Here is a 14,234-nt window from a genome sequence, read left to right as displayed (position 1 = left end):
ACCAGCCCCGTTCGTTTTGTTGCTTGAGAGTTTAGAGAGAAGCAGGAGCTTATTTTCAATCATTATCTGGTGATAGTACACATCAGAGCTAACCAATCCAGGCGAATACAGCTCAAAGGGCGGAAAGGGGTGCTTTAATCTCGCCAAACAGCAAGCCTCTTCCAGAGACACCACTTCTACTAGTCAGCGACGAACCTGAAGAACCCGAGTATCGTGGAATCATGGGTACTTTCTCTCTTCAACAGTCTCTGTTGATGGAAGAAGCTGACTGATCTAGATGCTACTGATGTCAACATGAAAAATGTCACCTTTGCTGCTCTGACTCCAGAGGCCGCCGTCGACGTGTCTCCTAGTGCTTCTTTCAACAACATTCAATCTGACGTGCATTTTGAAGCACAAGACGCTTCCCCTCCGTCACCCAGTTTTCATACAGCTTCATCATCTCCCTTGCGTTCAATTCCTCGCCCTACATATGCTCTTTCGCCCATTTCCAGCCACACAAGAACCATCAGTAATGGCAGTCTTACACCTCGCAATATCGTACGCAAGGCCAACCTTCCCGATCTACGCAACTCCGGTGATCTAAGCCAACAGTTTCAACTACTTGCGCCTCCGCCCATCTCAGAATCGCTCGGATGGCAACCAAGAAACCAAAGAAGCAAGCGGTCCGATAATACGAGTACTCCTAATCGTCCAACAGTTGCTGCCAATAAGAGTGTTGCACGTACAGCAAGCTTCACTTCCTCTGGCGCAGCAAGCCCTCAATTGGAACCGGATGACCGAATCCGCCGCTCATCAAGATATGGAGTTGGTCTGTCATTGAAGGTGTCTGTTGAAGCAAACCAAACAATCTATGGTAGATCTCCTACCAACATGGGTCCAAACTCAAGGGCCATTGCCAACAGATCTCCCAGCGCCCTGGGTCGAAATACAAGAGCCCCCCAAAACACTCGCAGCAGACAAGTTGCCCAACGTGAGGTAATCCTTCACTTGTCCAATCCTGACTGCAATGTCCCAGAGCCGTCAGATGAGAGACATGCCGGAAACAATAATGGAGCGCCTCACCCATCCCAAGAGAATCGATTTCCACTTCGCAAATCTTCTCTGCCGCCCTTGCCCAAGGAATCACCAAAGGCAACTGTCCCACGCAAAAATCGACAACCCTTCGGGTCCCGACTTGCTCGCCCAACAGCTGCTAGCGCTGCTCGTGAGATTGAAGCCAAAAAGAGAGTAGCCGATGCAAAAGCTCCTCGACTAAGCGACCGGTCTGAGCAATCCGATAAGTTGACATCGATCAAGCGTACCAGTGGTGGTCTTCGAAGCCGTTTCACTTCATTCCTGCCCGGTTTTCGGAGGTCAACTGAGCAACAACGTTACCAGGCAGTCTTAGAGCATAAGCTTTCGCGTCCATCGTCAATCTTGCAAGAATCTCATATTTCTATTCGAGATCACGCCACTGATAAATACACCGATATGAGTTGCACTTCCACCAACGTCCCACCCGTCCATCTAGCGGTGTCGCCCTCCGCCAATACTACCGGTGAACCCGACCAAGCCGAGTCCGGGACAGCTGCTAATTCCCCCAACACCTCCGCCAGCCATCAAGCCCATCGCCATGTTGAGCCTGATACGCCACTACGGTCAAGAGCAGGATTTGCCGGTCTTCATAGTGAGGGAGTTGCACCTTTTGACCACGATGCAATTGGCGAGCATATCGACAGCTGTGTTCGGGACGCGGAAGAGCACCTATGTCGGATCTTGGAGTTTGGACAGGGCATTAAAGATCCGGATATGAAAAGCAACGTCATCAAAATTGCAGAGTCTCTTGGTTTGGCGATACAGTCAACGCGCACTCTCCGCATGGCTTCGATTGCGGCTGCAACTGCCAATGCGAATCTGGCTATGATAACTGATAACTTGAGCCTTGCAGCAGTTGCGGCTATTGAAAACTTTGGTCGCAAATAGATGGGGAAAGTTGGTTTTCGTGTATACTTGTTTTGCGAGGAATTGTCCTAGCTGGATATCTGGGTTTTCGTCTCTGTGGTTGCTCTGAATATGGATGTCCCGTATTTCCTGGCCCTTTCTGGTGAGTTGTTATCAGAAGCGTCAAGTGTTCTTGGGCATAATCGTACCATTAGTTGAATCGATTTCCCATCTACATACCTATCAAATTGTGTGATAGAATTTTCAGCTTCTCGCCTTTCCAAACAGTCCACAGGTACTGAGCTGTAAGCTATACGTTATTCCGAGGGGATTAATCTCATCTTCCTCGCTTTCTCGAATTTCTATCCAAGAATTGCATTCTCACCTTTTGTTAAAATCTCAAAGACTACTTTATGTTTCCATCCCTGAAATCAGACAAACTACAAGTATGAAGACACTATCCAATAAACACTCTTAGTTCAACAATATCATCATCGTCTTGGGAGCCAGAGACAGGGTCCGACGACAGATTCTTCTCGAAGACAGCATCTCGGCTATTTCGCAGCGAACTAGTTGGATATATATCCATCGCATATAATCAACAATGAGGGAAGACAGCAGCTGCGTATCTAAAACATGTGCTGTTTACTCATGTGCCACTTGTATAAAACTCCACCTACTAATATCAAAAGCAGAAGGACTTTCAGGGAAAGAAAGTACTAGATGATCAGAAATAATCAAGAGGTAATACAAGCTATGATAACCCCCGAACAGCGGGATTCTCATTCCAGAACCACAGATGTCGGACTTTAACGAGGACCTCTTACCAGCTACCACATATTTCCAAGAAACCCGGTCGACGCGCGTTAGAAGGTGATGGCACGGCATCTTGCACATCTTCGAAATACCACACGCTTTCGACAAACAGGCTGGCTCGAGCACATCGACCGCAGCGGACGTTGAGACTAGAAGCGAGAGGGATGGTAGTGGAGCGGGGCAAGGTTCTCCGCAACGGTATCTCCCAGTGCGGGCTGCTTTGAATGTACAGAGTAACCCTCGAGGGCTAGTGGCCGGTACTCGAACCAATCGCATAGCCGCATGGATATGATTCCGAATACGCTGGCGAAGACCTCCGTAGAGGTGATGAGGAGACTTCGATAGATGCTTCCCAGTCCAGTGCAATCGGCACCAAGGCTCGCAAAGAGTGCCTGAATGGTGTTCTTTTCTTACATCCGCGGTGTTTCCTGCAGGCAAAATTATATGCCAAGGGGTGAATTCGTGGCTCCCAGACGAACTCGAGTACGAACTTCATATGATAGAGTTCTTTACTAGAAAAAAGTTATGTGAAATTACCGAGGCAGGGCTTGTTAAGTACGGGACCGAGCGAAGTCTAAGGAAATCAGGCCGCATGTGAAAGGAATCTTTTCCAATATTTATTCTTTTCTGGATGTTAACTATGGCATTAAACTCACGAAGTTCTCGCGAAGTGGTTGCATGCCCCTGTTAAAATTCCCTGTTCCCACCCCACCTTCCCACGTACCCCACATTACCCCACAGGTCACAAACCAGATACCCCGTGCACGATCGGGAGATGCCTGTTGTTTTCGAGAACATCATTGCCGGGATTGGAAGCTCCGGTTTGCAGGCTAGGCTACAGGTGCCGGCGCTCCTTCTTCTTGGGGGTGTGGAAGATTCGGTTGATACGTATCTAGGGCGAGGGATTCCGCTTCTTCCTGAGGAACTGGTGTCGGTGACCAATCGCCCCCCTCCCAGATGAGTTGCGTCTTGGATTTATTGATGGGCATTGGGCACATTTTAAGCTTTGCGCTACGAGTATGGGGAAAAGATCATAGATTAATCCGAGAAAATCCCGAATACGCTTCTTGGTGGTCAGCCGTCCAGTGATGACCTTTCTGGCCGAGGAGGCACATGGCAATACTCTCCTTTAAGTTTTGAAATGTATCATTTTGGGATACTTTGAGCGGAGAAGTAAATAGAGGGGAATGTGGTATATAGGTGTTTAGTCGCCGCTTCTCGAAGTCAAGCAAGTGTGAGCTGGAAGTCACTATTACATTGCGCCTTCCTACCATTGCACAATCAATTTCAATACTTGTTTTCTTCGGAAATTAAACAAAGTCATCGTTTTCAGCCAAGTTTGAAATCACGATGAAGCTCTTTGGTTTACTTCTAGGTCTTCTCCCACTCGTGCTTGCTGCTCCCGCTAAACGAGATGGTGCGCCCACAGTTGCCATTCCAACTCCTGCTGCTACCATTATTGGATCAAGTTCGGGATTGGTGGACAGTTTCAAGGGCATACCGTTCGCTCAGCCTCCAACGGGAACTCTGCGTCTGAAGCCGCCACAGTCCCTCACGTCACTTGGAACCGTCACGGCTACAAGTACACCCACGGCATGTCCGCAGCTCTACTTTAGCGATAATGTTACGAGCGACTTCCCAACTGGGGTTCTCGGAGTTCTTTTGAACACCCCTTTATTCCAGACTATAACCACTGCTGGTGAAGACTGTCTTACAGTCAATGTTTTCCGGCCATCTGGAACTACAGATTCCTCAAACTTGCCAGTATTGTTTTGGATCTTCGGTGGTGGCTTCGAACTTGGAAGTACTCAAACGTATGATGGGTCAATATTGGTTTCAGATTCAATAACCGAGGGAAAGCCTATTGTATTCGTAGCTGTGAACTACCGAGTTGGTGGATTTGGATTCCTTGGAGGCTCTGAAATATTGGCGGATGGTTCGTCAAACTTGGGATTGCTAGATCAAAGATTGGGTCTGCAATGGGTTCAAGACAACATTGCCAGCTTTGGCGGAGGTGAGAACTTTCTAATCTTGAAATCATTCACACACTTTCAAAGAAATATCTGCTGACATTCCCATAGATCCAACCAAAGTGACAATTTGGGGCGAATCAGCTGGATCAATATCCGTGCTGGATCAGATGGTTTTGTACGATGGAGACAATACGTACAAGGGCAAGCCTCTTTTCAGAGCAGGAATCATGGATTCCGGCAGCATTATTCCCGCAGATCCAGTTGATTGTCCAAAGGCACAAAATGTATATGATACAGTTGTGGATGTCGCTGGATGCTCAGGAGCAAGTTCAACTTTAGACTGCCTTCGAGGTTTGGACTACGAAACCTTTCTGGGAGCGACGAACTCCGTACCTGGCATACTTTCTTACACCTCTATTGATCTATCTTACCTGCCTCGCCCTGATGGAAAGGTTTTCACAGTATCCCCTGACGTATCGATTACAGAGGGGAACTATGCTAAAGTTCCCTTTATCATTGGAGATCAAGAAGACGAAGGGGTATGTTGGCCTGAACTTCCCGAGAAATCATACTAACTCGAGCAGACCCTTTTCGCCCTTTTCCAACCAAATATAAGCACCACGGCAGAACTCATCGATTATTTATCGACTGTGTACTTCCAAGATGCAACGACCGAAACGATCACGGCCCTTGTTGCCACTTATCCCGATGATCCGTCAGATGGATCGCCATTTGGAACAGGTATCCTCAACGAGTGGTATCCTCAGTTCAAACGCCTTGCTGCAATTCTGGGAGATCTGACGTTTACGTTATCTCGCCGTGCCGTCTTAAACATCGTGTCCAGTGAAGTCCCAACCTGGTCCTATTTAGCATCGTACGACTATGGTACGCCTGTGCTAGGATCCTTCCACGCGGGAGACATTCTCCAGGTGTTCTACGGGATACTTCCCAATTATGCCTCAGCTTGTAAGTTTCAAATACTCCGCTTTGGTGAAACACTCCATTGACTGGTTTTTGTGAAGCGATCCATAATTACTACTTCTCGTTTGTTTACACGATGGATCCAAACAATGGATCAAGCTATGAGGAGTGGCCTCAGTGGAGCGATGACAAACAGCTAATGCACTTCAATTCTGCGGATGCGGCATTGTTGACTGATGACTTCCGATCTGAAAACTATGATTGGCTTGTTGATAACATTGCAAGTCTTTATGTATAAGTTAAAACGCTTGAAAATATGAAAATATGAAAATAATGACTGAATACCCCCGCCTCAAAATGTCCTCGAACTAGCGAGTTTGAGAAGGGGTTGTCGTTGTCTAAGGTACCGGAAAGCTAGAGTACCCAATGCCATAGGGACGCATAGATATTACAAGGGGATAGATAGTCTTCGGTACCTTACTGTATAACGCAGAGGCCTAAGTGGCGACATATTACTACGCTCCGCTCCGTACCGTAATGTCAAATACATGCGCTCTAAGCGAGGCCTTCTCCGCAAAAAAGGCCGGTGGGTTCGGCATGATGTCACTGAGGGCCGAATGTTTAAGATCTTTACATTGCATCTCAACAACATGCAGCAATAGGCGTGTAGAGAAATTAGAAGATAAATACGACCAATCAAACCGAACAGAGGACACATCAAAATACGGAGTATATCTAATATTCCATCACGTGGTTGGTGTCACCCAGAGCAGCTGACATTGAGGGGCAAGACTTGTTGTAACTTGTGACCTGCTCAGCCGCACTTCTATCTGTTTCTCCACCTCTCCCTCTTGACCAACCCTTCACTTGACACTTCTTTGGCAACCCCATTCTGATTCATATTATCGCCTTTGCCTTGCAAGACCTCCTTCAGAATACATTTTGATTCCCCTTGGAAAAACGCCTTACGATAACCTAATCAACCCCGCGCTCTCAGCAAAACACCATGGTTCTCTTGGGCGGCTTAGAAGTGGTAGCCGCTGGTTACTTGATTCACAAACATCAGAAGAACAAGAAGGAAAAGGAGAGGATCGAGGACGAAAGAGCCTACCTCGAGGAAGAAGAACACCGCCACCGCGCAAGCAACAACCACCGGCGCCGTCGCTCGCACAGCAGGAGAAGACATTCGAAAGACCGCCCACACTCTCACGATGGCCGGTATGGGCGCGAAACCTCCAAACCGAAACCCGTTCCTGTCCCTCTCCCTGTCCCTATGCCCGCCGCGCAACCCATGCATCAAGCTCCTCCGCGATACGATACCCATCCTCCTACTCTTCAGCAGCACCCGCACGATGTGAAGTATGGCTGGACCGACAACAACCCCGGTCCCACAGCGCCTCAACAGCAACAGCAACAGGCCTTCCCAGTCACTGGATGGCCTTCACACTGGGAGCAGCCACAGCGTTCGGGCTCGGGCTCTACGACACATCTAGCGCCTCCGTTTCCACCTCAAGCCTCATCTTCGCGTGCCGAGTCCTCGAGGGGCAGATCTGAGACACGAGGGTCGACTCGAGTCCGCGAGTGAGGTTTGCCGTTTCCACGGATGAACGGGGGCGGCCGCGCAGTATTTCTCCTCCACCGAAATACCGCCCGTGATTTACGAAGAAGATAATGGAGGGGTTGTGGATAGACGCTGGCGTCAGACCCGGGAGATGTTATGATAATGGCGGATTGATTGCATTTGGGCGTTTGATTTAGCGATGGGTACGTTAATGGTCTAGTAAATGGTTGGACTAAATAGGCATATCACAGCCTACCTATTTAGTCCCACCAGACGATTATGGATTTGGATGGGTTTGCTTAAGTCGACTTGAAAAATAGCTCAGTCGACTTGTGCTAAATAGTTTAGGGAGGATGTGATAATATATAAAATGCATAAGTAAATGCATATACTAGTAAACGAAAAGTGACTTATAACCCTACTAAAATAAATAGCGAATTCAAGTTACTTTTAAAGGATATATTACGTTGCGTATCTATAACTATTCCTAACTTTTAATATGCATCAGTCTGGCAACCACCGGAAATAACAAAAGCGTTCCAGAGTACGAAAGTTACCGGTCCCGTCCCGTCCCGTCGATTATCCGCCGTGAACTACTGTACGGAGTAGCTCAGTGCAGAACTCCACCATAGCACACTTTCCTTGGCGTACTTTCCACCAGTGACAGACAATAGATAGTATATCAGGTATGGGGAAGCTATTATAAACGCCACCTGGACAGCCATTTTCAGACCCTTCATACTCACGGCGCGAGAACCGATCGTGCTGCTCTTCGCGTTGTACCTAACGGTCGTGTACATAATCATTGTTACGTTTTTGGATGGCTATACATACATCTACGGCGACACCTACGGGTTCTCTCAAGGCATCACGGGGCTTGCGTTCCTAGGGATAGCTTTCGGACTCTGTGGGGCCTCGCTGCTGATTCCCTTTATCCATTCTTGGGCGAAGAGGGTTTGAAAGAAGCGCAGGAGAAAAGTGGGCTGGGCGCGAAGCTGCCACCTGAGAAAAGGCTTTGGTTTGACATGTTTGGAGCGCCCGCCGTGCCGATTGGTTGGTTCTGGGTGGCGTGGACGAATCATAGCAGTATCAGCTACTGGAGTGACCTGGTAGCTTCTGTGTTGATAAGATACGGCACCTTGTACATCTTTGTCAGCACTTATCAGTACATCATTGATACATATGAGATGTATGCTGCGTCTGAGCTGGTGAGTATAACGCTCATTCGCTATGTGGCGGCGGGTGGTATGACCGTGGTTGGAATTCCGTAAGTTGATTCCCTCCCTTGCAGGTTTACATGACATGCTTACTAATGACTTAATAGGTTTTATAAGAACCTTGGCGTGCATTGGACCTTGACGATACTTGGGGCAATCTCTGCTCTGATGGTTCCTGTTCCATATGCGTCTTATCGCTGGGGTCCAACAATCAGGGGTTGGCCGAGATATGCGGGTAACAGCGACGAATGAGTGACTTTTCAGGGATATCACATTCTGTGTGCAGATACATAGTCTTGGAGCAGTCTAGCATGGCGTTTGAGGCATCTTCTTTTTTCGATTAATATGGGTGTTAACATACCAAACAATGCATAAAATCTCCACCTCCCAGTTCGCTATCATGAATCATGTGGTATGTCCATATCATAAGGTAACATCCAACTCAGTCATCATTTTCAAGCAACATTCATAAGTCCTAGCCATCTCGCAAACTCTCTCACGAACCAGCACTGCCAACAGCGTACTGGAATTCTTGTGCCTCCAGGATTCTGGCATATTCTGCCGCGTTTCTCCAACGTGTTCCAAGTCTACTGAGAGTGCGCCGTAAGGCGTCGAGAGCCATCTGCGAATTTTCATCTCCACTTTCCCGCACCAGCCAAGCAAAGTTTGCCGCTGCTGCGTACAAAGGAGCCATGACGATTGGGGAAATCCTATCAAGGTCTTGCGGTTCCGTTGTGACGGCATTGATTTGCTCAGAGAAGTCCAAGATGCTCCGCGAGACAGTCTTTAGGCCATCAACAGCTTGTATCTGCATAGCAGCGACTTCTGCGCTAGCAGTCTTGCTACCGTAACCCGTCGGGCAGGAATACGGTTCACAGAGAGTCGCCAGTGCGCTAAAAGTGAGCGAAAGTGGGGCTGTCAGGGTGATGTAGTCTGGTACGGTGGCTATCTCTTCAGTGATCTGTCTGGCGAGAGCCGAGACGTCGAGGTAAAGTTGAGAGGCAAGATCGAAGCGGGCAGTTTCTATAGGTATTTTTTCGCCAAGATGGTGATGAAGAACTTTGCCCATCATTGAAGATGCCTGGCAGAGACGAGGAAAGGACGCAACTGGACTGTCAATAGGAGCGGAGAGTAAAGTCTGAGTGGCGGCTGACATCTCGCCTTCGTCCTAAATTACTTGTCAGTCTGAGCAATTTCAACATAGGCTGGCGGCTTACCCATGCAGCATCATCAACAGGGAGAACAGTCTCTGCATCTGGCTCTTGTGAATTCATAATGTAACCTTGGCTTATATGCGAGACAACCCTATAATAGATTAGTTCATCGAATTTTGTGATCGTCTAGGCGTTTTACCTATCAGCAATCTGAACACCCCACCAAGTCCGATGACGTTCTTCTCTCTCAGTCCATGTGCTCTACAGATGATCTTAGTATATGAAAGGGATGTTGGTGATTCCCACCTACTGGGCGTCCTAAAAGTTGTACAGCTTCACTCTGACCATTGATACCAAGGAGATTGCCATATCTAACACACCAACCAGCAGTCATCCAGGCCGCAGGATATATGGCTTGGCCGTATTCATACCACATCACAAGAAGGTTGGCTTGCAATATCAAGAGCGTAGCGGCTCCACTCATTTCAAGTAGAGAAATGAACCGCTTTGCGGCTAGGTAAACGGGGTTCTGAGAGCTCTCAATACCATCGTGAGGTCGCGAAATGATCAATTTCATACAAAGAAATAATAACGCAAGATCTGGCCCAGCTTCCCATACGGGATTTACCATATTTCGGGTCATTCGCATTTGAGAAACGATAGGCATCCATTTATGGACAGTAGCAAAGTATTCAGAGATTATTGCCTGCACAGATTGACCATCTCCGAGAAGATCAAGCACATCCTGTGTTATGTAAGTTATATCATTCCACATAAGATGACGAACAAGTCACTTACTACCGGGATCTCAATAGACGGCTTCGGTATATTAATCCTGGCCGGGTTAGCCTCCATATCTACATTTTTGGGCCAATTGCGACTCACCCTCCATGTGTGAATGATTCCTTGTCAAGAAAAACTATCGGGGGGAACCGATTCTGTACGCCATGCCATTGGGTCGGGGCTTCTTGTTGTTGAGGACTGTACGGAGGCAGCTGAGGACCAAGTGCTTCGGAGCCCGACAAAGCGCCCGATGATGGGGTAGGAAAAGGAGGCGGGGAAATCATGACACCTCCCCCTGACCCTCCACCTCCTCCTCCATTCAGTCTCGACTCGAGCTCCATAAGCTTCATTCGCAAGGCATTGAAGTCTTCCGAGGTTGGTGGGGGCGTGCTATCCGAGTAATCGCAATGGCGGTTCATACGCTCGCACAGCCCGCAAGCCGGCAGAGCTTTGTTGCATTTGCGTTTTTGCTTTCTGCATGTCATACAAGCTTGATTTGCCTGGGGGCCTTGTTGCTGGCCATCCGCAGTGCCATTGGGCATGGCACTGTCTAGACCGGCAGCGTACATCGACATCTCGCCGTCGAGGGAGGGTATGGTAGGTCTTATTGATGAGGTGGAGAATGCGGCCGCTCGAGTTCTCGATATTAAAAAATGCCTGACAAGACATGGTAGAATTAGCAAATTGGTTCAAATGGAATGCTTTATTTTGACGTAGTAAACAGGTCGAGCTCTATAATTGAGGTTTACCTGTAAGGGAGGGTCACCGTTTCTCTGTTTCTTCCTTTCTAGGGTGATATCTTGTCAGATTGTGCGGTTTTGACGGCCGTGAGTCCCGCTCACAATCACTGTCATTCAAGGATGTACGTAGTAATTCTTTAGTGTGGATTTAGAGATCGTGATTCGTGGACGTGTCAAGTGGGAATTTTAGTACAAACACAGAGTACAATCACTTACTTCAATCCACTCCTCAATATCAAAACAGATTTGAATTCCAACGACTACCGCATGTTCAACATCCTTTCTCAGTGAACATGCCCACGGCAGCTCGAGCGCCAGCTCCAACTAGACATAGTAGACCGCGTAGACTGCATGGACCGCGTCGAAGACCGAAGCCAGTACCAGCGCCTCAGATCAACCTTTCTCCATGCTCAGATCAGACATTTACTCTTTTTCCAAAACTTCCAATCGAGTTAAGAATTCAGATATGACGCTTCGCAACTCATCGTCGCCCTCGGGTCATCCAGCTATGCTATGAGAAAATTACACGAGAATGGCAGGCTCATGAGCCCGGGCTTGGTGGACTTCCATCCATTATTGGCGTTTCCAAGGAAGCACGAGCGGAGGCACTCATGCGTTACACCAGAGTTTTTGATACTTTCTGCGATTTACAGGAGGACACCGTCTTCATAGGTGACCGGATATTCACTTTACCAAAATATCGCAGTGCTCTCTTAGAGATGGATTGTATGAAGCTCTTTAATCACATAGCTTTTTCTTCAGAGGTTTATGAAGACCTGGCAATCTTTCATAGAGAGCACCCCACGCTATGTGAATCACCGGCTACGCTTCTTCGGAAATTCGATCAATTGGAACACTTCTCTATCGTTATACCCGATCGAGGGGGGGCAACCTCGACGACGCCATTATCCTATTTCAAATTGACGATGACGAAGAACAGCTGGATCTCGACAAGGACGAATCTTTTGAGCAGATAGTGACCGAGGGGCAGTTTGTATCCATAGACAACATACACTTTGAGAGTGCATATTCGAGCACCATCAATTGGAAATATTTCGACACTCATAGGAGGTTCTGTGTCGAATCGTTCATGAAAGAGAAGGCTGAGCATAGTAACTGGATCCGGCCAAAGATCAGCGTTTTGGAAGTTTGCAATAGTTTGAGCCAAATTGGCGATTTCTATCAATGGATTCATGACAGAGGTGATTATTCAGGGGACATCTTGGAGCAAGAACTTGCCGATGAATAATTTGATCGTGAGACTGGGAAACGGAGAGCTCGGAAGATATCAGTGTTGAGGATGAGGAGGGGTTTCAGTTGACACCGAGTCCACAAAACAACACGACCGGTCCAGATTTACGAGCATTGGGCGTTTCCTTAGATGTGCTAGTGCAACGTCGCCTAGGGTTTGATATACACAATTCATAAACACAAATCATCTTTGGCCTATTAATTTGGTACGGACTTGACCAATATTGGTGCTTGAATTTCTAGTCGAAACTGGTCATCCAACAAACTGGAATTTTAAACACGCATTTCAGTCTTATTCAGTCCAGACACTCATTCTGCGTCTACGCTATTGCACGTTTTATTCGTGTCCGCTTTTAGTGCATTGCTTTCTTGGTGGCTGTACGTTGGCACAAATTGAGGTCGTTCGCTCAGGAGGCTGATTGCCACATTACTTAAAAGTCAGCCTAAACGTGAGCTCCCAGTGTGTTCTGACACCCAAAACAGCAGTGTCATCCAAACTCATACGGGCTTCGGAGATACTATACTGAATACCACGTCTCCGTCGAGTCTCTCACAGTTTGCCTGGAGGTGGCTTATGAAAGTGAGGGCAAGGAACAGGAGAGACGAGAATGAAGTGGAAGGCATTTATGCCAAAATAGCACTCGACATGCATTCTGAAGTCCAACTTGGAGACCAGAAGTTGGTTTTCATAAAGGATTTTTTCCCGCTGAAACTTGCAGACCCGGAAAACCCAAGCTATGGCTGTACAGCAATTGGCAATTCCGCGGGCTGGAACACATATTATTCCTATTTCCCTATCAGAAACAAAGACGCCCAAGGCTCAAAGTCCAGTCATATATGTACACGAGGGTAGGCCGAGTGGGTCTCGGAGCTCAGAGGCGTCGCTGAAAGATGAAATTGACGTCACGTGTACGGGGTTTACTTCTTGGCCCATGTAAAGTATTCCGGCATGACTCATGCTGTAAATGTCTACTAAAAGGCGCATGTCGTGTTTTCCTTGTCATTGTATGTTTTGCAAAGGTTTATATGTTATTCGACCTCGAGGCCTCATAGAGATTCTTTAGTTTCTGCTCATACATTTGTGTCATGATCCAGTATCACGCAGCGCATTCAAAATGTCACTCACAATAAATGGACAGGCCACCACAAAGGCAAAAGCATCCTCCACTTCTAAGTCACCAATCATAATCCGACAAGCTCGTCTGTGGGAAGGACGTCGAATCGGTGAAATCGCAGCCAAAACATACTATGACACGCCTCTCATAAATTTCCTTTCTCCGTACCGCGAAAAGTACCCAGCAGACTATGTTCGTGCTTTTACCGAGCGATCGCAGGCGCGATTGCTCAACCCACGATTTATATCATTCGTCGCCTGCGAAGCCAGCAATCCTTCTTATGCCATTGGATACGGATCATTTCTCCGACTCGGTGATGATGAGGGAGCCAAGAAGCATCTTGCTAGCCGAAAGAGCCTTTGGTTGTGGGCTTTGAGCTGGTTGTTTTGGGCTTATTGCAAGATTCTGGAGTTAACGATTGGAGATAAATCGGCTGATCCAAAAGCGACAGCTGAATTTAGGTCGTTGATCGCCTCGGACGACGAGAAGTATTGGAATAGTATACCAGAGAGGAAAAACAGGTGGCATGCGGGGAGTGTGGTTGTTGGTACGGAATTCCAAGGGAGGGGTATTGGGAAGCGGTTGATGGCTGAGGTTCTCAGGAGGGCAGAGGGCGAGGGCGTGTGTGTTGGGCTGGAAGCAAGTGGCCCTGGAGAGCACATGTATAGGAGTGTGGGGTTTCAATTGCTAGGAAGGTTCAATGACCGCAGCCAGGTGATTGATAATGGGGCAGTTGGTGGAATTATGATGTGGACTCCTTCATCATGGGAGACAAAGTAG

The 14,234-nt window shown here is 47.8% G+C and overlaps 3 protein-coding genes across 3 annotated transcripts; 2 read left to right on the top strand and 1 right to left on the bottom strand.

Moving 5' to 3' along the window:
- Positions 1-4,074: 4,074 nt before the first annotated feature.
- On the top strand, positions 4,075-5,931 carry LHYA1_G004712 (putative secreted lipase; the record flags this gene model as incomplete). Its single annotated transcript, XM_031149669.1, has 4 exons — positions 4,075-4,753; positions 4,821-5,251; positions 5,297-5,678; positions 5,735-5,931. Coding segments are annotated over 4 exons (1,689 nt in total), but the record flags the coding sequence as incomplete, so codon positions are not given.
- A 2,976-nt stretch (positions 5,932-8,907) lies between these two features.
- Positions 8,908-10,923, bottom strand: LHYA1_G004711 (uncharacterized protein; the record flags this gene model as incomplete). Its single annotated transcript, XM_031149668.1, has 6 exons — positions 8,908-9,579; positions 9,629-9,716; positions 9,765-9,826; positions 9,876-10,310; positions 10,364-10,400; positions 10,451-10,923. 6 exons carry the CDS (start codon positions 10,921-10,923, stop codon positions 8,908-8,910), a joined length of 1,767 nt encoding a protein of 588 aa, XP_031005537.1.
- Positions 10,924-13,454: 2,531 nt separating this feature from the next.
- Positions 13,455-14,234, top strand: LHYA1_G004710 (uncharacterized protein; the record flags this gene model as incomplete). Its single annotated transcript, XM_031149667.1, has 1 exon — positions 13,455-14,234. The coding sequence occupies one exon, from the start codon at positions 13,455-13,457 to the stop codon at positions 14,232-14,234; it is 780 nt and encodes a 259-aa protein (XP_031005536.1).

Source organism: Lachnellula hyalina (genome assembly GCF_007821495.1).
Source record: "Lachnellula hyalina strain CBS 185.66 chromosome Unknown contig00063, whole genome shotgun sequence".
In the NCBI taxonomy this organism is placed as follows: Eukaryota; Fungi; Ascomycota; class Leotiomycetes; order Helotiales; family Lachnaceae; genus Lachnellula; species Lachnellula hyalina.
This window is presented reverse-complemented; position numbering and strand designations above follow the sequence as displayed.